General features: G+C 37.7%; 1 protein-coding gene across 2 annotated transcripts in view; it reads left to right on the top strand.

Annotated features, from left to right (window-relative positions):
* Window positions 1-27581, top strand: part of ABCC4 (ATP binding cassette subfamily C member 4 (PEL blood group)) — a 160150-nt gene that overhangs the window by 64533 nt on the left and 68036 nt on the right. For both annotated transcript variants that reach the window (XM_076362161.1, XM_076362151.1), the window contains exon 20: window positions 24299-24378. In XM_076362161.1, the coding sequence (XP_076218276.1) occupies window positions 24299-24378 (80 nt within the window). The remainder of the gene's footprint in view (window positions 1-24298; window positions 24379-27581) is intronic.

Consider the following 27581-nt stretch of genomic DNA (forward strand, 5'->3'; position numbering starts at 1 on the left):
GACTCTCTTGAAACTTCCTTTGCTCTTCTATCCATATCCCAGTAAGGGAATTGCATGCATGTCGAAGTATCTGTAAGGAGGAAAACGTGGACATTTTCTACTTCATAGTGAATGCTTTATATATTCCTCTTCATGTGTCACTTGCAGGAATAAAGGGGTTGATTTCTGTGCACGTCGAGCACAAGAGGGCAGCATGATCTGTTTTATCCCAGTCTAGCATTACAACAGCTTGTTAGAAGGATAACAACATTTATCTGTTATGTTTTTAGAGATTATATTTGAGGAGTTAATTTTCAGCCTCTCCACTGAGCAATAGTAACGCGGTTCCATTCAGTTATCCTCATTATCTGCAAGTATAATATTTTCTCTTAATCTTTTATACAGCAAGCTTTTCAGCTTCATGCAATGCTGAGTTCAGGAACTTTGTTGGCTTTGTAATTAGTGGCCAAAAGTCGGATAACCCTATAGAGTCTGATGCTTTGGTCCCGTCAAGGACACCTTCTTCAGCTATTATTCCTTTTAATTTCTTTTTCAAGATGTTTGTAACATTTCAAAACAAATTTGATAGAAAGCTAGGTAAAAGGGACCAGGACTTCAGCAGCAAAGACTTGAATTGGGAGTTCCCTCTTTTGAAATTAGTTTCTTATTGACAGTTTAGGAGAACCTAGTTTTGACAACCTTCAGGATTTGATTCAAGATTACTTGCTTAGCTTGTAAATGAATTGTTCTTTTCTGGGATTTGGGGACAGAGATTTCTTTAGAGAAGGGATGCTAATGTGTAACTGCATCACTTTCAGTAATGGTAGTTTTAGTGGAGATTGTGTGTAATTTTGAATTGCATTGGGTTTAGGAAACTGAAACCTGCTGCTGTTGTGCTGATGGATGCTGTAAGAATGAATGAATGATATGCATGAATTTGTTCAGATAAAGTAGGAATCTCTTCCCCCTCCAGAGATCTGTCTAAAATTCAAATTGAACCAGAACCACTGCAGAAATGCATATGAAAATCTAGCTCTCTTCTTCCCTTTTTTTTTTTTTAAATTGTATCTCTCCAAACTCTTGGATCTGACAGCTCATAGAAGGACGAGAAATATTTTGGCAAACATTACAGCATTTCTGGCCTTCCTAGAAATAGAAAGCAGTGAATTGTGTGATTGTTGTCCTCTACCTGTTAAATTAGCAGATTCCCCCCCCCCCCAATACTTTGTGGAAACTGTAAATAAACATTGATCCCTTTGGGTGCTTATCCAGACTTTGAGGTTCGATCAGGTTATAAAGAGAAATATTCTCCTGTCTTGGCAGCCAGGAATGACATGCCAAACTGATAGCTAATAGCAGCATATAAAAGCAAACTCCAAATATTAAAAGATAAAAATGTGAAAGAAAGCTGTTGTTATGATGAAGAGTTTGTTTTTCTTTAAGGCATAAGGATTTTAATTATGGTGTTCATAAATCAAGTGTTGAAACACCTATAATTTGACAGAGAAAGTTTCTTACAGGATTAAAAGCATGTTCATCAATGCACAAGTGCCTATCTGCATTTTATCTGACAGAAGCATCAAATGGGCAATGTTGTTAAAGTATTTAAACCGTATAATATTTGCAACAAAAATGATATTTCAGCAGTCTGAAAATTACAATGCTGATAATGAGGTTGTTAAATTATACTCTATCAGTTGGATAGTGAAACTGCTCTAGTTAGTGTACATTAATGTATGCTTGTTCACACAAGTGATTCTGCTGAACAAGTAGCATGTTTAAACAAGAAATACTGGTCTTAAACCCTGTGATTTACAGTAGGTGGTGTTTTGGCATATCATGCAGTTAACAAGGCAAAGCTTCATGTTAAAATATTTCGTTTGTAGTCTCATTCATCACGGATATAAATATTCAGTAGTGATGCCAGAAAATGTATTGTATTCCTATTTGACTCAATGAGTCAATTGCTTTCTTTTTTTCGGAAACAAGATCTGTGCTATCTTTCTGATGCAGTTTTCAGATATTTCCTTGTGGTCAAGATGAATTCTGCGGGATTGTGAAAAACTATACCAGCTCTTTTGACAGCTTTCATGTTCTCTTAAGCTAATACAAAAACATATGTTGTCCTTAAAGCAGTAGAGGCTTTGTTTTTTACTCTCTGTGCAAGCCCTAAAGCACGTTCACATGTGCGCAGGTTTGTTAGTTTATGTTGAAAAGAAGTCCCTATAGGACAGCCTTTTGTTGTAAAATAAAAACACAGATTCTCTCTTCAGTGTTGGTAATCACTTGCATTTGTTGCTGTTAAGATGGCAACACAATAGGTTCCATCAATCATCGAGATCCTTAACAACAGCACAACGTTGTAAATATTATGTTTGGGTGTTTGAGTGGAACAGGTCGTCACTGAAGTAGGTGTGGTAATTAAAACCTGTTAGGTTGCCACATGTGTTTAAAAAAAAAAAAACTTTAATGTTTTTTCATATAACAATGGTGATATGTACTTTAAACCTTATCAGGGCGTGATTATTAAATGGTACTTTGTGGGAGTTGCTCATTTACTGTTAGTATTATCATGGCTTTTGTTAAGAGTTTAAATAGTCTTATGCTTCCATGTGTTTTATCACTATTATGATTCTGTCAGGAACCTTATAAAGTTGATTGCTATAGGAGTAGTTTTTAAAGTTAGTAAATAGTACTCTGGAGTTATGTTTACGTTTACTATCTATTAGCATAACTCAATTCAACTCTCTCCTATTTTTCTCTGCAGTAATAATTGAATGAAACTTGGCCATAAACTGATGAGACAAGCCCATTACATTTTCAGTTCACCGAGTCAGTGCTCACCCCATTTACGCTTAATACAGGAGATAAAATTAAAAGGTTTACGGAAAAGCTGTTTGTAGGAGGGGACGGGACTTTATTTGATAGGGAAATAGCGTGAAGCTTGTACTGACAACCACTTCCAAGTGCAGTCTCCTGCTTTCCTGGCACAAGATTTCATGTCCCTTCACAGGGATTTTTCTATCTTCTTCACATTAAGATCCCCTGGTGGGGAAAACGGCCTGCTGCGAAACTCATTTCTGACCATATGCTGACCTGCCCAGATACTGCAAAGTCTAGTTTTTCCATTTGCTAAAGCAACCACGGAGAGAGCTGCTGTCAACCCACCTCAGCCGAGCAAAAAGGAGGCACAGAGGAGTCGACCAAGACAGAGAAACCTAATTAAAAGTATTGACTTCAGAAGACAAGCCATTCAGAGACACATCTTTCCTGCAGGTGTAGCAGGAAAGGAAAAATGGAGTTATGTTTTAGTCTTGCATAGATGGCAGACTATTTGACGAGATTTGTGGCAAGGAGGAAGGAAATGTTGGTTGGAGACACTTGAAAACAGAGGGAGAGACTGCAATAATATCGATGGAAAAACTGCAAGGGGCTTAAAAGAGGGCTTAGCTGAGGTGATGCGGCTGCCAATAAGCTTTTGGAGATAATCTGAAGAATGGAGGGGGTTTTGGTTTTGATAATAACTAGTTTAAATATATACCTTTTTTTGCTATTTTTAATCTGCCTAAAATTGTTGGATGCTGCAGTGACTGTTGTGGATAGAGGGGATTGGAGGTGCCGCACGGATAGGACCTCTTCTCTTGCTGTTCATGGACACCCGTTCTGGGTGGGAAATGAGCATTTTGAGAGGTGAGGAAAAACTTACCAAAAACCTACTTTTATTCCACCTTGGAACGAGGCAGAAGCATTTCCAAAGAAATTATTTTGGGGAAGAGCAGGGCAGGGATAACAAATAGCCAGGTGGTGAGAGCATGTATGTGGAACATGGGGAAGGCAGCCCAGATCTCCTCCCTCTGATTTAATATGGGCCTTGAACACATGGCTCCTCCATCCCAGGTGAAAGCCCTACATGTCAGGCTCTTGGCTCTTCTGGGCTCTTTCCCATGCCATAACCTTTCATTGCTGTCTTATGGACACACAGACCTGTTTAGACCACTGTGGTGTTTGCAGAAAAAACAGCCCATTTTTATTTATTTATTTTTTAAATCTGCATAGCTGTAAATTAAAAGAAAACAAAGACTATCACAGTGCAAACTCATTTCATTAGCACTGTTCTTCTGCTTTATACTGCACAGAAATCTTTCTCCCAGATGATCCTAGGTAATCTGCACTGCAGCATCTGGGTGAATTAATTAGTCTTTTTTTTTTTTTCTTTTTCTTTTCCAGATTGTCAGCATCTTGCAGATTATGCAACAAGTGAAGATTAGTTTGTGCCTGTGGTGATCTTGGAGAGTGTTTGGAAACAAAAGGCACTTTTTGATCCAAAATTAAAATTTTAGTGTAGAAAAGAATGGTTGTTGTATATGAATCTGCCTGTTCTGGCAATCCAGAATAAAAACCAGAGGATAGAAATCAACAGTTAGGGAAGTGGAAGTATTGAATCGAGCTCAACTTCAGTGTGCTGTTCAGTTTAAAAAATACAAACTTGATAGAGTTAATTACTAAGCTATTTGTGAATAGTACAAGACAACAGTACTTGCTTGCTTCTACCCTGTCTTCCCCAGGTGTTCTTTTTTTTTCCATCAGAATGAGTAGGTACTTTGTCAGAGGCTTTTTGTTATGCAATCAGGTGAATACATGTGCAGGACCTCCTTCAGGTTTTGATTTCTGATGTCATTTTACGCAAGATAATGTTCTATTTGCAGGAGGCAACATTATGACAAGCCATATATGTTGACAGCTACCTGTCTTAAGAGAGCTTTACAAAGTGTTTTAAAATAGCATCAAGCATATGAAGACCATTTTTGTTTGTTTGTTTTATTATTTACTGCACAATAGTCCTGTAATTAGAATAGTAGTATGTAATGGCCATTAATTATTGCTTGTGGCAATACCAACCTTGAGGTAGGTAGCTTGAAACTGGAAACTGCAGGTTCATGGAGGTTTGTTTTAGTGTTCATTTAAATTTGGGCTCTTGTTGAACATTTTCCTAGGTGATTCTCATTTGCATGTTTTGTTGCCTTAGCTTTTGATTTCGGCTTGGGCAGAATATTTAGTTGTGGTGGTCCCTAATGAGAGGGTTGTGGAGTGAGGAAATTTCTGAAACGTCTGGAGAAGCTGAGGCTGCTTTAGCTGTTACTCGCCTAATGCTGGATAGGAAATTGTCTTCACAGAGCTAGCATGCAAAGCAAGCTGACTGGTATATGGGAGCAAGGTGTCAAAGTCTTCGTTCTGAACTGTTTGGTTCAGAGTAGAAGTGTGTTGTATACTAAGCAGGTGGTTTTGTTTTCATGTTGGACTTTTCACTGCTATAGAAGTCATGAATGACTACTGACCTGCTTGTCTTCTAGTAGCAGCATCCCCTTATACTTCCTCATTTGCCAGTTAAAAAAAGAATATAGAGGTCACTAATACTCCTCAAACTTGAGCTTTTATCATGTGCTACTTGTGCAACGTTTATGACATTCATAAACTCAAAGGAAGTTTAAAGTTAAACTTCTCATAAGTTCATGGTTTTTCTGTCCACCGGCATGGTTCTTGTCAGTTTTTACCCACTGTGTACCTGAATTTATCCTCCGCTTTCTGTGTCTGGGAATGCTACTCTTCCATCTCTCCCAACCCCTTTACACTGTCTTCTGCCCTCTTTCAAGCATAAATCTTCACTAGCCTGTGTTAGTGTTGGGGCACAAGAGCGCAGAATAATCTGAAGGTGCGTGGAAAACTGAGAAGGTGAAGATTTGGAACATGGACGTTGTTGCTGGCAATTACAAGGTATAGTGGATGGAGGATAGCCTAACTCTTCCTCAGTTTTCTTTTTATCAGATGTGATGAGATTTCTCTGTGTGTGGTAAACCTGTTTTTTCTCAATGAAGTTACTGTCTGTTTAATATGCAAATGATGCAATGCAGAATATTGCTAATTCGTGCGTAGGCAAGAAAAAAACCCTCTGCTTTGTGGTAAGCTTCTCTTCATTGGGAATACATGTTCCTTTGTCCCTGCATGTATTCATTTCTCAGCATAATTTCATGTTCATCAGTTTGAATGTTCACAACCCAAAATAGATACAGTTCAGTCTAAATTTTCAGACAGAGTTCCTACATCTGTTTTTAAGATGTCCTAAGTAATTTCTCATACAGGAATACTGCTCCTGCCCCGTCCTTTCTAGGACGTGCCCAGAGGACAGTAAGTGATTAGATGCCGGGTGCATTTGTTCAATGTTGGTTTTTTTCCCTCTCTCCTTTTTAATATGAACATTTAAAGCTGTAAATAAACTGTACACTATCTCATTCATCTCTTCTTCCAGTGCACTTATTTTATGTTTATAATCTGTCATGCTGGTCTTTAGAGAGAAGGTGGTGAGTGTCTGTCTTCACTTAGAGAGATTGGGTTTAGAATGTTTTTGTATGTAGTGATCTTCTCATTACATGGGATAATTAACAGTTTCAGAAGTACTGTTGCTGTCTATCACTTGCGTTTGCTTTCTCTTCCCTCTCACTGAAATAGGGGAATATATCCTTAATGCTGGGCAACTTAATGAAGAACCTTCTATTTTTGTTATGACCTGTAAGCATGAGTAAATCTGTGCATCGCCTAATGAGATAGGAGCCTAACTTTCTTTCCATTTCCAGAAGGAGAAACTAAAAGCAAACTGAAGTGCTGGGGTTCCTATGCCTGTTCAGACCAAATTTGCTGTATGGCACTTACTTAAGTTATTGTTAAGTATAAAGTACAAATGGCATCTTTGTTATGGTAAGATTATCCTTTCAGTAATAGAGGTTAAGGGTTCAGTGAGTAAAATACACAATTTTCTGGTATAAAATAATAGAACTTCTTCAAATCCATGATTATTTCTATTTTCTAGCCATTTAGGATTCCAGTTGGAAGAGTATGTATAATGAGGAATGACCAGGCAAAGAAGGGTATTCACAAAAGTTAACATTAGCCTAGGTTTACCAGGTATGTGATAGAGAGGCAGGCTCTTCCAGGGCATTATTGAGAGCACCAATACTAGGCTTTTGCTCTAAATCTCGCTGGAGAAGAGCTGTCTTTCCTACCCACTGTAGTGGGGGGGTTCAGGGTACCTAGCTGTCTGTGTGCTTAAGGATGGGTATCTTAAAATCTTCAGTATTCTGAATTTACCACTAAATTTAAGAGAAAGGATGAACCATAATTTTAATATTTATTTTTATATAGGCACACACACATAAAAAAATATTAAAAATACATATATATATATATATATTAAAAAAACCACATACACTTTGCCTGATGTTAGTATAATGCTTCTTTCCTTTCTCCCTTCCTTCATTCCCCATTCTCCTCTTAGAAGAACAATTCTCCCTCCCCCCCAGCCTCAACAACCGGCCAAAAGTAAACAATTACTGTTAGCCTTCCAGAATATTTCTGGTATTTCCTGACTAAAAAATGGTAAAATGGTTTAAGGAAGAGTTGGTAGTAGTTAACTTTAGTCAGCTAATGTTCCCTTACCATTGGAGGAAAAAAAAATTTGATGCTCATTTAGGACAAAAGATATCTGCAGAAACTTCTGCAAATTGAAAGCACCAGAACTGTGAAATATAGATAATTTTAGCTTTAGAAGTGTCATCTTTTTTTCTATTGAACTAACAATATAGAGAACATTTTTTCCCAATATTTTCAACAGAAAACTAGTTACACTAGACTTGTTCTAATATTAAGAAATCTTATCGAAGGAGCGCTTTCAAAATAAAGCCAAATTTGAGAGAAAAAAGTGCCTTGAGGTTTTTATAAAGCTGACAAGTTTTAATATTCCAAATATGTAGTGACAATGATCTTTTTTCATAATTAAGCTATGAGTATGGTTTAATATTGAATTCAAAGTCATTCACTAAATGCTGCTCATATTTAAACCCCCCAAAAATCCCCAACAGAAAAAACAATCCCAACATACTTTTTTTTAAAATTGAGATAAGAAAAAACAAACTCTGCTGCACCTCAATTTAATAACCAGTGTTGCTCAGCTACTACCGAAGACTTAAGAGGAACAGTGTTTAGAAGTGATTGTTCAGAAATAAGTGTTTCTCAAAGATTATGGGGGCTTATACAGATGATTTTGTTCACCTGCTGAGTGTTTGAGAGTAGAAATGTCCAATCTGACACTTTCCAGAAGTATTTGTTTGCTTAAAAAATAGAAACATTCCTGTGGAAAAATAGGATTTCGTTAATTGTTTTCCCATTTTAGCCACGCAATAAAGCAATATTATTATGTACTTTTAATAGAGACATGAACATTTTGTGGAATGCAAAATCCCAAGTTTCTGAAATGATCTGAGATATTTTCAGCTTAAAATGTAGTGCTGTGAGCACCGCTTAATTTGTTAATACCTTTGCACTCTGCTTCTGTTGTTTGTACTTCTCATGAGATGCAAAACGTTCAAATGCTTATTGACTCCTTTTTATTAATTGTAAAGTAGGCATGGAGGTGTTTTGACTAGAAATCTTGTGTATTTTTCAATTAAATGGGCAGAAGAAGAACAAGTTAGTATTACAGTTCTTGGAAAAACAGAAGAATATATTCATTCTTTGACTCCATGAGGAGGAGATGCAAGAATATTATCCCAGCTAGTGACCTCCAGCACTAGAATAGTATAGAATAGAATTTGCAAACTTCTTTGGGTTGTATCTGAATTAGTACAAAGTAAATGTGATGGCTTTCACCATGGAAGAAAAAGGCTTAGAAGGCCCTTCGCACCCCTTAGATTTGGTGTACAGCAGTGATTCGTACTTGTCTTTCATCTCATCTTTAAAGGGATGGTGGCTCTTCATAATGGAGCTTGACCAGCAGGATAGACAACGTATGCTGTTGGTATAAGAGGAAGTGTGATGGGTATAACGCTTGCTCCTTAGACCAAATTTGCCTCTCACTATATGCCTTTCTGCTGTAATACCAAAGCAATTCAGAGAGGAAACAGAGGAAGGAAGGCAGTTATTTTCATTAGTGAATTCTAGACTATCCTCAAAGGCTCTGATACTTCGATCTAATTCAGTCTTCTGATTTTCTGTTGATTCTTCCAAATGCTTCAGACTTACTCAGACAAAAGCCTCTTTTCTTCACAATTGTCAAATTTCATTGAATCTCAAGTCTTGATGATAGAGTTTAATTGTCAGCAAAATAAGTCTTGGTTTCTGTAAATTGTTTGATCCTCAATTGGTTTAGAAGTGACAATATACTTTATTTTACAGGGTTTAGACATTGTTTCCATGTGGCATATGGAGCAAAGTTGGACCAACTAAAGAAATTATTTCAATTGTTTTCTGTCAGGAAGGCTTAGACAAAGAGCTTAGTCTCAGATCCTTTAAAGTTCAAGCATCTGCCACTAGGGGCAAAAATTATTTTCCTGTAGGCATTCATCTTTTATTGTAGATTTACTGTGCTGCTTCACTTGGTTGATAATCTAATTTAAACCTCAGAGATGAGTCATACCTCCTCAATGGGATTCACAGCTAGTATAAATTCTGATGTCAGAACCTTTCAGTTCTTCCAGGATCTCTTTTCTGAACATAATGGTCCTTTGGGTGTCTGAATGCACTGAGGAGGAAAGAATGTGACCCATGCAAGTGGTAACACTTTAGTGATATTGTTTTACAATATACCTCAGGTTTTGTTTTCAATATTAATTTGGGTTTCTAGTTCAGGTAATTTGTGATGTCTTGACTTAATTTAGGTCCTAATCATGCCAAGTGGTCCATTGTGGACAGACCCATTGTGGACAGACTTCTGCAGGTATGAGGGTGGTACCCTGCTGCAGTAAGGAACCTTCTGGAAGGTGGAATAGACCTCACCACGTGGATCATGTGCTGTACCAGAGACTTTCGTTTCATAGGACCAGCATTTTCTATATCAACTGTGATATGACAGTTTTCTAGAAAAACACTGGATTATGAAAGGGTACAAAACCTTGATGTCAAGAGACATTTCAGTCTCCTTTCTTTGGAAAAACAAAACAAACAAACAAACAAACCCCCAATTGTCCAGAAGGTCCTAAAAGGTTTTAGAGTGATCCAAACACTTAAACTTGTTCGTGACCTCTTCCTGAAAGCATGACCACTGTATAGCTGACCACTAAGAACTTTAGCAATTGAATGTTCGTATTTGGAATGTGAATTGCTATTTAAGGATTTCCTCTCCAGACTTAGTCAAGGACATTCAGAAAGTTAAGAGGCATTGTAAATACCATTCAGCTGTGATGAAAAGTTCATTGGATGCTTTTCATATGCATTCTAAAGTTAAGCTACATTTTGAAAATCATCAGAGCCAACATTTGTTCTCTAAATATTATAATATCTACAATGCTGTTGTTACTAATTAGTACTCTGTAATATTAATAGTGGTTGGGTTATTGACACAATTCTGCCTTCTGTGTTTTTTTTTCCTTAAAGTTATACTTTTGTTTTGTATGTTTTAATGATATATCCACAAATTGATCCAGAATCAAGTTCTGTGCTCATGCTGTTTTGTGAAGAGGGAAGGAAAAACACAAGATATTTGTCTGTCATTTAATTTAATTATTATATGTGTATTTTTCCATTTTAATGCTGCCTTATCAGAGATTTGGTTAATGCCTTTTTTTAACGCAGAATAATGGCAAAGCAGTTGTTTTAAAACAGCCTTTCCCAAAACATCTGGGATCAGATTATGGTCAGTGATTATTTGCAAAATTTGTACTGTTAATTCCAAAATATAACTTGTGCTTTAGATGATTTTATAGTGGTTTTAGAGGAGAGGATTTTATAGTGTTTTATATATTGGATATGGATACCTGAAAGATAGGTATTTTTGTCATAGTCTTTGCATTGCTCCTCTAGTTATGCAGTTCCTTGCAGTCCTGGAACTTCTTTCATCCTAATGTGTACGATACAGTTTCAGCAGAGAAGCTGCTGGTTAAATAAACAAACAAAAAAAAAATTGTGGTGAAAATGGATGTCCGAGAAACAAAATGGATGCATAAATAAGTGAACTGTTAAGACCCAAAGACAGACATGTTTATTTTGAAGGAAGAAAGAAAACTTTTACTGAGAATTCCTCTACCTGAAATCTTAATTGGTCTTGTGAAATCTTAAGACCCTGTGTGAATGAAATTAAGCAAACTAATTAGAATATACTCTAAAGACTAACTTGAGACACAACTGGCTGTTGCCCCTGCAGTTCTGTAGTTAGCAGAGTGAAATATGCTCCTGTAAGAGCAGTTTAAAGCAAGAATTAACTAAAATCCTCTGAATTGTTCTCTAAAGGCATCTCTCAATAGATAGCGAGTCTCGCCTCATCTGTCTAAGTATAACCTTGTGAATAGTCTGTATGTATCAAATGCTTGTGGTTATGCAGTGTGTCCTGGATGCACTTTGCCATCTCCCTTCAGGTGACAGTGGCCTTTTGGCTTCTGCAGTTTTAATTTGGGAATGATTTCAGAACTTGCTATAAGGATTTCCCATGTTTTTCAGTGTAAAACACCCTTCCTGTTGCCTTTACAGCTCATGTGTAGTTATTGTAGTTCCCCTATCTGGCTCTTTTTGTCACTCTGCATTTCCAAAACATTAATTTAGGCACTCTTCTAGTTTAAGTGTTGCAGCCACCTTCTGTTCACCTTCTGTTCTCACTTGGTTTGTCCCAAACTCTTCCACGCTTCCTAGCCTATGCCTCGCCGTGTCAGGCTTCATGCCTTGGTTGTGTGTGGGATGACATTCTCTCCTCTTTTTCACGTGTGCTTATTTGTATCCAGAACTTGTGCCATTCCATGGTGAAGGGAAGTGGAAGAAGCAATGTTGAAGGAAGAGGGAGGAGAGGAAACGGGGAGTGGATATGCAGTGAATGAAGCAGGGGGTGAAGGAGAGGGCACGTGCAAGCAGCCAGTCTGCACAGGGCAGAAATTCAAGTCAATATGTACAAAGCTCTTTCGATATCCAAACATCCCAAGTTCTGCAACTTCTGTGACTGTTACTACCAACTAGTCTTTTGACAGTTCTGTCTTGCAGCTCCTCCCCAGGGCCAGATGGAGAGAAGGCTTTTTCTTGATCTTATGGCGCTGGTGTACTTTGAGGGGGTCTAACAGGACACTAGAAAGGAGCGTGGCTTCATTTGAGCCTTAGCCCTATTCCCATGCAAAGCTTTTACTATTTCTGCACCTGGTGACTGGAGCTGTTGGCACATTCCAGTGTTTTTTCCTCCCTCCATCATCGTTTTGCCTGCTTATCTTTCATGCTTACATCTTTGTAACTTCCTGCTCTCTGTGCAGGAAAGTTCATCCACAAGCTGGCTCTTCTTCATCTTAAAATCATCTCTCAAGATATACCACTATCATTGTAACCGCAGTATAACTATACATTGACAGTAGTTAAACGTATGGGTGGAGAAACTCATTAATTCCCTGACCCCTTTGTTTTCCTGTACTTAAAAAAAAAAAAAAAAAAAAAAAGGCACACATCTTGTCCTGCAACTTTCTGTTCCAGCTTACTGCTACATCTTCCCTTTGCTCATTGTTCCTTTTATAGTCAATTGTGTTGGTTTCTCTTAACTGACACAACAAACTCTTCAGGGCAGGGCATGCTGCTGGCTACGTGATGGTCCAGCGTGCATCCTAGTGAGGCTCTGCCTCCCACTTCAGATATATTAATCCTCTTTTGGGTGTTTCTGTCATGCAAATAACAAATGGCAGCATTCTCAGGAGTCCCTTGTTGCGGGCGGCACTCTTCTATTTTTGCCTATTTATTTATTTAGGAGTTCATAGTGCTGGACAGCTATAAATCAGAGCTTCACAGTGAAGTGTGTCTTTGAATTGAACAAAGACAAAACAGATTGTAAATTGTATTCACTTTTGCTTGAATGACTGTTCAGTGAAGCCATTTTTTTCTCCTTGATGTGTGTGAACTTTTTTCTCTGTTTATAGAAGAGTGAAGAAATGTTGCTGTTAACATATTTATGTTTATCATTCTAAGTTTCTTTCTTACTATTTAAAAGCCATGAAAAAATAGAAAATTATAGGGCTATGTTAGATTTTTCTTTAATTTTCAGCGATGTATATGTAAGCAAATGTTTTTAAAATAATTTAACCTCTAGCATTCAGCTGTCAAAAAATCTAGGGGGATGAACTTAAGGTATATTTCTACATGAACGTTTGAGGTTCTTTGGTTTTGATTTATATACACTACTAGTGTTTTAGTATGGTCAGCAGCTATGTACTCCTCGTTTGCAGCCACTTACTCCTAGTATGTTTTTCTTTTTTTGTTTTTGAGGTGAAGCTTTCTAATAGTTGCCCAGTAGAGGGGGTACAGTAAAGTCATATACAGTGCAATAGAACTTTTCACGATGCTTAGCACTTAATCATTTAATTACTAAAATTTCTTTTTTTAATGTAATGAATATAATATACAGTAGAGAAGAGGTCATATTTTGTTTTTTTTCTTATTTCAATGTATATTATACCCCACATTTCAATTTCAGTGTTGTTAATTATAGTTTAGGCTGTAAAGAAGTTTACATTACAGTGATTTTTTTTTTCCCCAGAAGCTGATGGTCCAAAGAAATGCATTGTCAGACTATATCTAGATTCCTTTGGACACCACTCCTTGCTTGAAGAAAACGCTTGGGATGTGGTTGCCTTCAGCCTTTCTGAGACAAAAGATTTTTGGTTGTTTCTCAGGCGAGATTTGCAAGTGGAATTTTGGTGCCAATCACAAAACCGAAGAGGAGGTGAAGTCATCCCTCCTTATACCCTACAGCCCGCTCTGCAGGAAGGGATCCGTTCTGTGCCCTAAATTAGGCCAAAAAAAACGAAGGGGATTTGAATCCAGCTGTAGTCCCTCCCATGCTGATTGCCATAGCCTTCAGGCACACACTCATTTGCCTTCTTCGGTGCCATACTTACTTGCTGATTCATCCAAAGGGAGAGCAGCTTCAAGAGCAGACACTGAAGGAGGCCTACCACAGAATTGTCTCTAGTAGAACAATTAACACGCTCGCTGGAGAGGCGGGCAACCCACATTCAGTGCATGCTCCGTGACCGGTAAAAATAACACGTACCCTTGTGTCTCTGCTCAGCCTTCACCTCTCATGTAAGTGTCCTGAGCCCTGGGCTTGACTGTACCTTTATAAACAGGACGAGAGGTTTCCCAATATCTTCTTCCTTTGGGGTTTTGTGAATGTTACCTAAGTTGTGAATCTAGTTGTTTCCACATTTTCTGTGGCTTTGCTCTAACATGTGGTTTAAAATGTCCTAAATTGAAGCAAAATTTTTAATTTCATGGTGGGGTGTGTCTTTGTGTCACAGCAAATTTTCCAAGCAAATGCTTTGATTATTTGCACAGCAAACTGAAAGAGGCACAGTTCTAATTTTCTGACAGTTATACTAGAGTTTCTCTCGAGTTCAATAGTAATGACATTTCATGTGAGACAGGAAAAAAAACCCACTGAAAATTACCCAGTGTCATCCATTGTGAATTCTGGATAGCCAAATGCGTGTTGTTGCAGTGGCTTTTTTGTAGTATAAGTAGTTAAAAAGGAAAAGGTATTTCAGGAATCATTACATGGGTACATAATGAATGACTGTTAGAGAGAATCTCTCCTTTCCAAACAATTCAGATTTTCCAGAAAAGGACAGAAAGAAAAAGAAACTGAAGCTAAAGAAAAATTAATGATCGAACCAAAGGAACATGCCACGCAGAAGATGAAGGTTTACAAAGTCAGATGAAGACATGAAATGCCTCTGCTGTTTGAGCTGCCCAAAGGCTTTATCCTCAAAATGGATGGGCTAGGTAGAGGCCAGAAGTCTTGGCATGGCTTTCACAGCAACAGTCGGTATAGAATTCCCTTCCATGGTTTCAAAAAAGGAAGAAAAGGGATATTGACTACATCAGAATCATTCTCTTCAGTGTGTGGGAGGGGATCTGAATATGTATGATTGGTAAAATGTAGGATAATATTTGTTTTCTGAATGATAACTGTATCAGCCAGATAGCAGTTTCAGCTGAAGATTTCAGGAGGCAAAAGCTTTATATTCAGTAATGTCCTGCTTGATTATTGTCATCTTAGACTGGAGTGATGATTGAGCCCTTCTAACTTTAACACCTAAAAAAAAAGGGGGGGAAGAAAAACATTAAAAAGAAGCAAATTAAGATTCTTATTCAGTGAATTACCTTTAGGAGATGGAATGGTAAGAAAATCAACAAATATGAGTGGATTTGCAAGAGCTATGTAAGATCCCTCCCTCCCCCCCCCCCCCCCCCAATATTTTCCTGAAATACAGTGTTTAAAGCCTATTCTGAATCTAGTCTTGATAGTATAAATAGCACAGGAAAACTCCTTTTTGTTGGAAAAACCTTACCAGAAAGGTGACGTATACTTCCATTTTTGTTTTAATCCTTGTATTGATGTATATTTATATATAACCCCCAAACCTGAAAGTAGCTCTAAAAGCTGTTTTTCTCCTCTCATGTAAAAATTCCAGCAACAGAATACTCTTCAGATGTTTCAGTCCATCCTGATTTATAGTGTTAAGTTTAATTCATTGTAAGCCCCCCCTCCAGCAAAACAACACTTGGGACATATTTTCAATCCAGATTGGATTTATAGCAGAAAGGAGAACTAGACTACACAAATGCTCTTTCAGAAGTGGGTGTGTTTGTGGTTAAATAGTTTAGCAAAGAATTAAATTCATAATCTTGCTAGTAAAAAGCCAATATAGGACTATATTTTGTATATACTATTCCAGGTTTCTATTATAGTGATGCTTTGTATTGTGATGAGAAGTTGAAGTAGGTAACTTTACATCTGGAATAGAAAAAGCAGGTGGTGTAAATCAACAGAAAATTGGGTAGATAGTGTACAACTTGACATCTTTTTAAATGCCAGTTGATAAGAAGTTGCAAGTGGTTACTATTTTTTAATTTTTTTTTTTCCCCCTTTAGGAGTGGGAGGGAGGCCAGTGTCAACTCTTCCTGTACCCCCTCCTCTGTATAAATACTTTTTTTTTTTTTTTGGTTCAGTTGGACTGTGTGCTTTAGAAATACCTTGTTGCTTATGTTGTAGTATACAGCAGAAATTAAGTTGTGCTGTATTTCGGCAGTACATTAAAGTTGGTGGCTTGGTTTTAGTTTTTCATTTGTTTCAGTATGTTTAAATGTAGATTTTATTCATTAAACTCAGGATAACTTAAAATAGCTCCAGTGAATAAAAATGAGTTTAAAAGAAGCAGAAAGGATATCGAGAGCTTAACTTCTGGAATTGTTAGAACTTTTTTCTGGCAGTCTTCATCACAGAATTATGTATGAATGGTTTACTATTATTCCAGGGATTGGGGTGGGGGGCGGGCAGGTGTCTGCTTTCATTGTCATTCTAATTATGAAGCAGAGATGTAGCTTTGTACTCAGGTTATGGGATAAAGAAGTTTGTTCTTTTGAATGATTCCAATACTTTCTTTCACAATAAATTAACATTCACAGATTATTTCTTTTGTAATTATTGGGGTAGGGGGTATCATTGCAGGGATCAATAATTCGAAAGTTGCTAATGAATACATTATCCGAGCAAATATCATGCTTTTGTAAAAGAGGTCATTTTGTTAGCAAGTGTTAATACAGCACCAAAGTTAAACTCTGTTTTGCAAATTCTGTTACAGCTGAAATTGTAGCCAACTTGGTTAATTGGTAATGATACATAATATGAAAGGCAGTTACAGTGCAGAAGGTATTTCAAGATTTCTCATGAAAGCAATCTGAGAAAGAAGGAAAGTTATACTTCCCCCCCTTTCCCCCCCAATCAAGATGTTTTTCTTTGTGTGCTTCTGTTTTTAATGAAGACTTTATATATTCTTTCTGCATTGTATTGTAAGTGAGGAGATAGGCTTTGGCTGGTGATAACTGATGTTAATACAAATGCTTTTCTGAGCACACCCATGAAAAAAGACAGGTCAACTGTACCACATAATTTAGCAAAGGGCTAAGTCAGCTTGCATGGAGCATGGACCTATTTTGATTTTCTACAACCAGCGTAATTCTAATCAGTAGGTCATTAGAGTACTGTGTGTTTCTAGTGGACTGGAAAGCTCAAGAAACAACTGTACAGTTAGGATCAATGTATTCGTACTAGGTAATGTAGATGTCTCCATCAGCAGTAAAAATAGAAATTCATTTCCAAAGAAGCCTGTTTTCCATTCTTATCTTTGTCATAGTTATCCTTCTTTCTTTAAATCCTACACTTAAAAATAAGATCAAACACAGTGTTCACGTTTTCTTGTTTCCTAACTGTTTTCCTGTTTGACAGCATTCGTGTAAAAAGTCCTTTTCAAGTAGTAAATTCATTTGGATAGACAGCATCCCACCTGAATTCATTACGTGCTGGCAGTTTAGATAAATGGATATTATGATCTCAGCATATTTTGGCCCAGCACCACTGTGCCCATTTGCAAATGTCTAAGAAAGTGATAATATTCCTGTCGGTTTCAGGCTGCTAAAGAAAAAAAAGGGGTAGAATTTCTTATTTATATTTATAGGATGCCTGTGGGGAAGACGGTAATGCTGTATATGGCAGTTTGTGTGGACATGCGGTGCTAAACATATATTAAAAAAAGATAACAGACCTATTGACGTTTCTTTGTAGAAATATGGAAGAAAAGCCAGAGTAGATCAGTAATTGACAGCTATGCAGGAGATGCATTTCCAGATTTCTTTCTGAAGAAATATTTCACAAACTTACAATTCCTCTCAAAGTCAGTAATCCATCTTTAATTATTTTGTTGATTTCATAGTTGTATTTTACAAGGTTGATGTAATGTCTGCTTCCTGCCAACATTTGATATGGACAATCCACTTTGTCGCTGCTTTGATGAAACGGAAGGCTGCTTGTAGTTGCAGTACTTTTTTTTTTTTTCCTTCTTTTTTCTTTTTTTTCGGTGTATGTGTGTGAACTGAGCACAGGTGAAGACTTAGCAGTCACTGAATGCCATAGCTTAACAGCAAGATATGTGGGGAGCTGTCAATTTATACCACTGGCAGAATGGGAAACATGTTCAATGTAGTTAAATTGATGGGCGTTTAAACGTACCCAGTTCTGTGCAGCTATTTCTTTTATTCCTACCTTTGAGTATGCTTTTATTACCACATACACACTTCTGAGCATTATTTTACTACCAAGCATACGTTTAAAATTACTTTTGTTTTATAAGCTGTAATTTGGACTGTTAAAGTACGTGCTTTCTCTCTTTAGGGTAAGTTAACACCTCTACGTGTACACAAACGGAGGCATGGTCTGTTGTAGCGCGTCTCCCCGGGACGGAGCGCGGTGACGACACCCTGCCGTGGTGGCCACCCTCACGCCGGCGCTCTGCCTCCCTCGTGCAGGGGGTGCCCCGGTGTGTGGTGTCAGCAAAGTGTGATGCTCGGGGGGCTTCTCCTCCTCGCTGAGTAAAGTAGGTGGCGGTGAAGTGTGCGCTTTCGACTGTCTAACATCGGTCCCTTTAAATTAAAGTTGTCTTGGACTAGAAGAGCATCTCTGTGGCATGACTGCCTTCAAGGAAGTGTGCAATCCCAGTTGGGGTTGCTTACATTTAGTTATACATGTATGAATAAGTACCTTGTGGAATCCATTCCTAGCGGTACAAGTTGTTTTCAGACAGGTTTCTGTGAGTTTGCAGCAGGAGTGGGAGATAATAGTGTTTAATTTATTACTTTTTTTCTTCATGGAGGCTGGGCAGAGGGGGAGTGTTCCTGGCTTCACTGTCGCAGAGTAGATAAAGAGATTTTGAATATTTTTTTCCCCTGGTAAATGCAGTGTACTTGTACGTGAAAATTGATACTGAGGCCAATTGCCATGAAGGAGTTTAGGTTACTATGCAAAGCAGTATTTATTAATAACATTTGTGTATTGAACTAAAGTGCGATGCAATTAAAATTCCCTTGATTGAGGATTAGCCTGATCTCTGAGGGGAAAAAAATTCCAAGAGCATGCACCCATGCACGCACATGCACACACAAGTGGCAAAAGCTTTCTGTCCCTCCAAGGACCTTCTCTTAAAACCTTTTTCTTTTCCAAAGAGGCAAATCAGTGGACTAGAGAAGTAGCAACAAAGCATTTCTGCAATGTGTTATGAAGCAAGTGGGTATAGAGGCTTTGTAAACTCCTTGCAAGATATATAAAATCAATCTGCCCACTCTATTCTGTTATACAGAAGTATTTCAGTGAATGCACTGGCCAACAAAGTACACTAGAAATGCCAAATACATTTAGAAATAATGTACTGCTGCTCTTAGGGTCCTTGATATTTGGAATTTAGGTTGCACAACATTGAATGCTATTGGTGGCATTTGGCTGTTCCAGTGGAGGATCCTAGTTTCTTGTTTAAAAAAAAAAAAAAAATCCTTTTCTTTTCTGGTGTTTACATCCTAAGTGTTGATTCAGTTTGGATTATATTTCTTTCATCGTGAAGTATGTATAAACATTTTAAATAGGTGTGGCACACTGTCAAGTGTTTTCATTATTTGGATGATAGGTTTGAACATCTATTCCAGAGTATCAGTAGGCACCTGCAGAAGCAAAGAGGGTATGTAGCACCTGAACACATTCTGATTCATGCAATTAAAGCAGTTTACAGAGTGAGGAAGAAAAGAATATCACATACTGAAGTTTGATGTCTTTTTCATGGAGAACAAAAGAGGTTTGATTCTTTCACTTCTAGTTTAGCCTAACTATTGTGTAGTGGAGGAGGTTTAATGAATCATTGTTTAACTTTGATACTGCCAAGTATTTGACCATTAAATAGTCTGAAATGTGTACATAGCACTTTGGTGACAGACCCTTATTTAACTGTGATTAATTGGCATTGAATAGTTATTTAATTACTTCGGAAGAAATCTAACAACAGTGTGTGTTCTGATTAAGTTATTTGATGTAAAAACAAACATAGGACTATTGAAGAGAGCACGTTCCCTTTTGCAGCTTGCTACTGACACTGCACACCATGTAGAAGCTTGAGAACGATTAAAACAGCAGATACTATTCACAAATTTGGATGCTGTTGTAACATTGGCATACATAGTTCTTGATTTCTTAAAAGGCTTTTTTTGTTAGTGGTTTCATGAAATTTCCTTTGCCTTACAAGTTTTAGATTTAGTATTTGCTTTTTGCTTTTGAAGCCCAGACTGAAACTCATTGGGATAAGTAAAGGGTGCAAGTATTAAGTGAGCTTGAAAATTTTTGTAAATTGAAACTACTGGACTAGATACAAGAATTACTGTCTCATGGCATGTATCTATATCACAGAAATGGTCACGTAAGGAATTTGGGTTTTTTAGAAGTATGAAGTATTGTGGGAAGGTGAAGTTGATAGTGTGTAAGTTTGGGAGAGAAGGATATTAGAAGTTTCGGAGAGAATTTTTTTTTTTTTTTGGCGAGTTGTGCAGGTCCTGCCCTTCTTGAATAGCAGGTGCAACAATTTCTTTAATCTGAAGAACCATCCCCAAAAGTTAGGTTTGCAAATGCTGGCAGAAACTGTAGTCATAACTGTAAGCATTTTGAGTCCTGACTCAAAATGGCTACTTTAACTTTCATATCTAGAATGTCTTCTCTTGCATGCTTAATAATGCATAAGCAAGCCACTGATTTACTGTGCTTCCAGTAAGTGGAAACAGTTGTTTCTTCATACCTTGCGAAATAGACCTCATTTACTTGTAGACATCTTTATAAATGTAGCAATCGCTCTGGATGCAATATCATGGTGGCTATGGGGCATTTTGCGGATATTCCCAAAGCATAGCATTTCTGCTTGGAAGTGCATTGCTCTCTCTAGTATATAGTGAGGGAACTTGCTTGCTTTAGTGGGTTACTGTAGCTTGCTTCGGCGTAGTGCTGAATAAAATGCCAGTTCAATTATATCCGTATGAACAGGATTTGAAATACATCTCCAGCCCTGTGTTCTCTCTCACACAGTCATTGGGGTAATATCATTGAAAACCAGCAACAACAAAAATAGGGCTAAGGCTTGTGGCTTTGTCGCTTGCTTTTAGCAGTAGAAAAGTATTAGTGCTCACTGGATTAACGTTATGAGAGGGAGATGCGGACCTCTTAGCAAGAAGTGAGGTATTTTCCTAGGCTTAATAACTTCAGGTGTCGTTTTCCAGAATTACTGTGTGCAAACACTAAATAGACCGTAAATTACTTCTTTCAATAACTTGAAAATTAAAAAAAATGAAGTTCTTGCTACCGGAGATTCACCTGAACGTTTATTTGGGAAGCGGCTGATTCACATCCCCACTGCTTAAATTGCTTTAATTGTGTCAGGTGGACTGTAAAAGGTTCCAGTTTTCAAGGTTTGTCTTTTTGATATACCATTTCTTCTGCTCACTCGTATTTTAGTCCATGTCATTTTACAGAATTACTGTATTTACATTTTAAAGAGGATTAGGCAGATTAAAAGATGTTTTCATGTTTTATTGATAACGTCAGATTAATTTCCACTTTCCTACTGGCAGCTCGCAGCTCTGTCAAAACACAGTCTGTAGAAGCACTGTTATACTTAACAATTTCATAAGGCAATTGCCAAAAATACAGTTTTGGCAATTAATTAGCAGCTTGATTACCAATGGGAACTGGGGTAGTTGGTGGTTAGTGGATATATGGAAGAGATAGTAAGACCAGAGGACTACCGAGGCCAGCTCAAGTGAGCTAAGTTTTCCTTCAATGACCATGTTCGTCAAACAACTTCACTAGAAGAAATGTTATTGTGGAGGAGAACATTGCCACAGTCACTCTTGGTGTGCGGGATGAAGGCAAGTATTCTGCAGCTCTCATTTATATCTATGCTGGCTTATTACCCCCGAAAGCACTGGAACAGATCTGTATCATGCTTGCAGTCTAAAGCCCTCCTTGTCGCAACACTGAAACTTTCTCAGAAAATGGCTGGAGATTGTCACAGTCTCCAAACAATTGCCGAAAAAACCCAGACTCAAAATCTGCAAAATTTCTCCTTGAGCAACTTTAATGGGTCATTCTTCAATAGAAATGAGAACTGAACTCCGAGATGCTGTTGGAACTGAAACTAAAATCGCTGTCGACAGCAGGCATTTTGTAATGGCTTCTCTCCTCTAGCCCTTAAGGCTTCGTCCTTACCGTACAAAATGAGAGTTCTGGATGTGCTCTTCCACTTGTGGGATGAGGGAGATCGCGAAGGCATCGCTTGATTCCTGGAGGTGCCGGAATTGACCTGACCTGCTCTATGGCTATGGGAAGTGGCTAGCCTGAGTGACCTTGCTGCCTCCCAGCAGTGTCGCATGGGATGGCCTTTGTGCAATGGCTTCTTACATCAGTCTGAAACCTCTACAAATAAAACTTATTTTGGGTTAAAAGGCAAAGGGGGATTCTAAGGCTGAATTAAGGTGGGGTTTGCTCGCTATGGGAATAATCCTTTGCCCTTGCGTACAGCTTGTCATCGGTGGTTCTCACAGCGTTTCACAGAGGGGCTTGGCACTGTCACCTCTCCTTGCTCTGCTCTTCACCCTGTAAAATAAAGTGAAGTCACTCAGGAGGCAAGTGGCAAAGCTGGGAACAGATTGCTAATACCCTGAGCCCAATCCATTATGCCATCTTGTTTCCCTCATCTGCCCCTCCTGGACAGGCCGCTAAGGAAAGCTCTGTCAGAAGGAAGCATTATTTAACCCCTTTGAATGCTTTTCTTTTTGCCAGTGAAGTCTTGGTTCATTTGAAAATAACCTGGAATGTGATATTTAGGGATATTAAGAAATCTGAACTACAGCATGCGTGCAATATGTGCTAGATCACTCTTCCGCAGCCACTCTCCATCTAAGGAAATCACAGGAAAAGGAAACTTTAAAAAAAATTGCCTCAGAGTTCCTTCTGATGTTTCTACCCCAACATGAAATAAGTGAAAGGGAACATCCCAAGCTGCCATTCCCAGTAGAAACAGATGAAAGAGATTTTGCTGAGCCTTGTGCTGCTGTATACCCTTCCTCTCTGTGTGGAAAGCCTAAAAATAGGATGAATTCTACTGTTGTCTGCCTTAAGTAACTGCCTTTGGTAGTAAAGTACTGTGGAACAAGTTGTTCGCCACCGGTATCTTTCTTTGGAGTCGTGTCCCAGGCCTGAGGAGAGGATATTTTGCATATTGCTTGGTGCGGAACAGAAATTCCGTTAAAAAAAGAAATGAATGATATGCAACAAAATTTATAATTCCAAGACAGCCGTGAACAGAAAACTAGACTGATGGTTGCTACAGAAGTTACTTCAGTATCTCTTATCTCTGAATTACGTCTCCAGCGCACTCCATGGAAACTTTAAACTTAACTACTTTCAGTTTAATGAGCTCCTTTGAAAAGAAAAAAAAAAGCCTTTTGTTGCCAATGCAGTGAATGTGTTTGTACCAGTTAGAAGTAATAATTGAATCAAGATATATGTAGATAAAAAAGCAATGTGAGTGCATGTACGGGCATTACACACCTTAGAAAAAGGCCAGATTCCCATCCTTAGCTTAGTTTCTTTCCTGGTGAGCAGAGATATTGATTAATAGAGAAAGATACTAATCCACTTATGGGTGGCAGCATTGTGACTTTAATTATTAAAGAACTCTTGCTATAACTGATTTTTTCACTCAAGTAGAACTTGGGAAAATAGGGAAGTGTAAATGCTTCACTGACAGCAGATTAAAAATTGTTTTATTAGTTTTAATGAAGATCAGTATTGTCAAGCTTTTGAATAAGTATAAATGTAAGGCTGCATGAACGCAAATCTATCTCAAATTTTATTTCAGAAACGGCTGCAATTTGAATCCACTTATAATGGTGGAGGGCTGGGAACAGAAATACTAAAAAGGATCAGTTAGATCAGCTGTGATCTATCGGGGACATGCATGCACTAGTGAGTTTCAGTCAAGGATAGGAACAGATTCTGGCTGATGTTACTTGACAAAACTTGCATTAAGTTGTCTGAACTGTAAACCTTTACCTGCACATGTTGAGCATATAAAGCATGTGTGGTTCACCTGTTAAATTCTGTTGAACTATTTTCAAAGCCCATTTTAATTTTTTCCTAGCAGTTTAAGTAAAGGTTTTATATTCGGGTGAAAGGCATTTGTAAAAAAAGTATGCTTCTTCAAAATACATTGCAGTGGTTGTAAAAGATTCCCTTCATGGTGGTTTCAAAAAGTATCTTTTTATCTTTAGATTCCAGCTGTTTCCTTTTTACTGTTACTAAAATGGTAAAATATGGTGTGTCTAAGACATTTTGATCTTTAAGGAATTGTATTTACTTTCTTTTTCTTTTTCTTCTCCAATCCTGTTTCTATAGGAAGAATCTTAAATCGTTTCTCCAAAGATATTGGCCACCTGGATGACTTGCTTCCATTGACGTTTTTGGACTTCGTGCAGGTAATTCAGTTGCTACTGTCAAAGACTTCTGCACTGCATTCTGAATTTAGATTCCTCTATGCTTTGGTGAAGATCAGCTATTTGTCACAGATGTAGCTGAGTTGAATGAAAGGGCTTGTTTGTGAAAGAAAGGTGCGGTTGAAATTTAATGTGTCAGTAAAAAGCTAACATGAGTAATAACTGGCAGGTAGGAGTGGCTATACACAGCTTGCTATTATGTCAAGATTTCAGTTCATAGTAGCTACATGCTTGGTAAATTGCTCCTGATTTGCCTCCAAGCAATCTGGCAAGCTTATTGCTCTTATAAGAAATATGTCCATAGTAAAGAAACAATCAACTCACATGAAAAGATAGCACAGATTAACCTAATTACGTGTCTACTTCCACAAAGAATCAAATGCTTACCACACCATTTTGGATTAGAATAGGTGTGGCTATTTACAAAGAAAAGATTAGTAGTAATAGGGTGAATATAATAGCCTTAATAGGAACAAGTGAAATAAGTTGCTGCAGACAAGAAAGATGGACAAAGCACTGAGCTTTTGGTGATGATGAAAGGATAAAGGATTATATATGACATCAAGGTAATTCTTCTGTTGCAGTTGCTATTAATCCTCCTTGTAAAAAATGGCAGAAGGATAAAGCTGCAAAAAAATTGATCGTACTGTATCAAAATAACATGAATCACAGAAGACACAGAATGGTGGAGGCCAGAGAAAGAAATGATGTAGTGGATCATCTGGATCCACTTAGTGGATCAGACCTGGCATGCTCAAGTCAGAAATGTTTCTTAAGGTGCTATTGCTAACTTCGCTTCGTCTCTTAGAGATAGCTTATTCAGGATCTAAACCTTGTTTTGACTTCTTTAAAAATAAACCAAAGACATTTTGGGTTGAGCAGTTTAATCATGTTGTTAATGCTGAACTCTTGAAAATAGGAAAAAAAAAATTATTCCAAGGAGTTAGTAAAAACACTTCTTAAGATAAAGTCTTTTTCCTAGTTTAGTGAAGTTGTTAAAGTTGAGGTGTGTGTTTGTTTTTCACAGCATTACAGTGCCACATGTCATTTTGGGGAAGAAAGGAAGGTGATGTGTTTTACCTATCAATTAAAGCAATTGGGTTTTTTTGTGAGTTAGGGAGTTGCTTATAGTGAATATTAAGGTTTTGAATTCATGGGCTTTTAAGGCCCTGACAAATTCTTTCCTGAAAGTGCAATATAAACATCTTTCTATAATATACTCCTCGTTTTCTACTGTTTATACAGATTCCAAATTTTCTTCAGTCTCATTGACTGTCTGATTAGACGGAATATCTTACTTTGTTTCAGCTCTCTTGGGACAATACATATGTGCTTTTCTTTTTGGCTGGAAGCTCAGGCCGTCCTGCAATCCTTATCCTCTTCTCTTAGCATAGGATTTACATCCACAAAGTCAAAACCATCTCTTTTGCATAGTGCTCCTTGGCCATTAGGCCAAGCAACGCAGAGGGGTTTGTATTTGCATAGGTTTGTCCCCTTTACAGCAGACTGCACTGTGTATGTTCATACTACATACTACTCATGGCCAGAGCATCCTCTGGGTCCTGTGGTTGTGAGAGAAAATGATTAACCCTTTTCCTTAGTTCCGTGCATTTACAATAAAGTGAGAGTTGTGTTGCAGCCCACTTGCATGGTGTTTTTATAGCAAGCAACTGAGTGGGTGTTTTGCGTGCCCCAGCATGTGGTTTAAAGGCACGTGGGGTTGTCTGAGGATGCAAAATTTGCTGGGAAAATGTTAGAGAAGTCTGCGTAAGCAGAGGGAGCCAGAATTGGTGTGGTCTTGTCCGTACTTCCTTTTGGGAGCAGACCCTGAAGCAAACTGTCTTGAGAATTACACTTTTTTTCTGAGGGAACCAACTGGTTTGCTCCAAAAGAAAGCTAAGAAAGGAGGTAACCTGTATGCATGGCACATACAGAGGACCGAATCATCTACTAGTGAATTGGAAAACCTAGTTACTTGACCAGTGTATAGACACCTTAGGCAGTATAGGCTTACCAAAACTTAACTCGTCTGGGATGAAAGACGGGGCTGTTGCTCTAGATGTGATTGTTTTCTTCTTTCAAGCTCCTACTGTAAACCACATTTTGTAAACATTTCCTGTCGTGTTGATTATTACTTTGTGTGTTTCTTTTAAATTGGCTATTGAATAATTTGTCAAATTCTGAAGTTTGTATTTTAAGTGACAAGTTTTCCTTTTCAAAAAAATAAAGTAGATGTTACATGTCCAGTACGCTATTAAAATGATACTATGTTTCAAAGCTTGCTTGTTCTATTTGGCATCAGAAAAGAAAATTTAGGAACTTACTGTTGATTAATAACACACTACTATCCATAAGACAAAAGCACTTCCTTCTTGGCAGGTTTTCTAAAACTTAGTATTCTTGATCGGCAGGCTTGTTGGTTAGTGGATGCCTTTTGAAATTCAATAGCAAAGAGATGATATTTATTCCTGAAGAAGCACAGATTTTTACAAAGGATAACTTATCAATTATGATAGAGATCTTTTGTCACTTGTTTTGTTTGCAGGTGTCTTTTATAAGACTTCCTATAATCCCTTCAGGAAGAAATATTTTCTCCTTTCTAAAAACAGTATTAGCTAAATATAAAAGCTCTGATCCCAGCCATTGTTGCTGATTCTTTGAGAGACATTTCCCAACATTCATTGTTTAAATGGTTGTCAGGAGGAATCAAGTGAAACTTAATAAACAATGCAGTAACTGGTTCATCTTACTTTGTGTGTAGAAGCTTTTCTTGAGCGGATTTGCATTGAAGAAGTGGTCCTTTTTCTGAGTTATTGCTAGGATCATTGTCAAGCATTCCACCCTTTTACTATATTGGCAAGTGAGTGTATAATTTCTGCACAAATAAACACAACGTGATTGGACACCCAAAAACTACAATATGAGCCCATTTAAATACCTATAAATAAATAAATTAAATAAAATCTACTTGTTTCAAGAATTTCATAATTACATTGAGTACAGATTTTAAGGCAATGCTAAAAAGTGATAATGTTCTTTCTAGAGTCCCTAATAAGATTTATACACTGCAATACAGTCATTACGAGCATGATTAGTCTAGACAGCTATACTGGATGAAAATTAATTCCTTGAACTAAAAGAGTTGAATTTTTTACCTCTTCCCTTGAGTCAATGAAGAAGAAACA

Source organism: Aptenodytes patagonicus, chromosome 1 (assembly GCF_965638725.1).
Source record: "Aptenodytes patagonicus chromosome 1, bAptPat1.pri.cur, whole genome shotgun sequence".
NCBI classification, from domain to species: domain Eukaryota; kingdom Metazoa; phylum Chordata; class Aves; order Sphenisciformes; family Spheniscidae; genus Aptenodytes; species Aptenodytes patagonicus.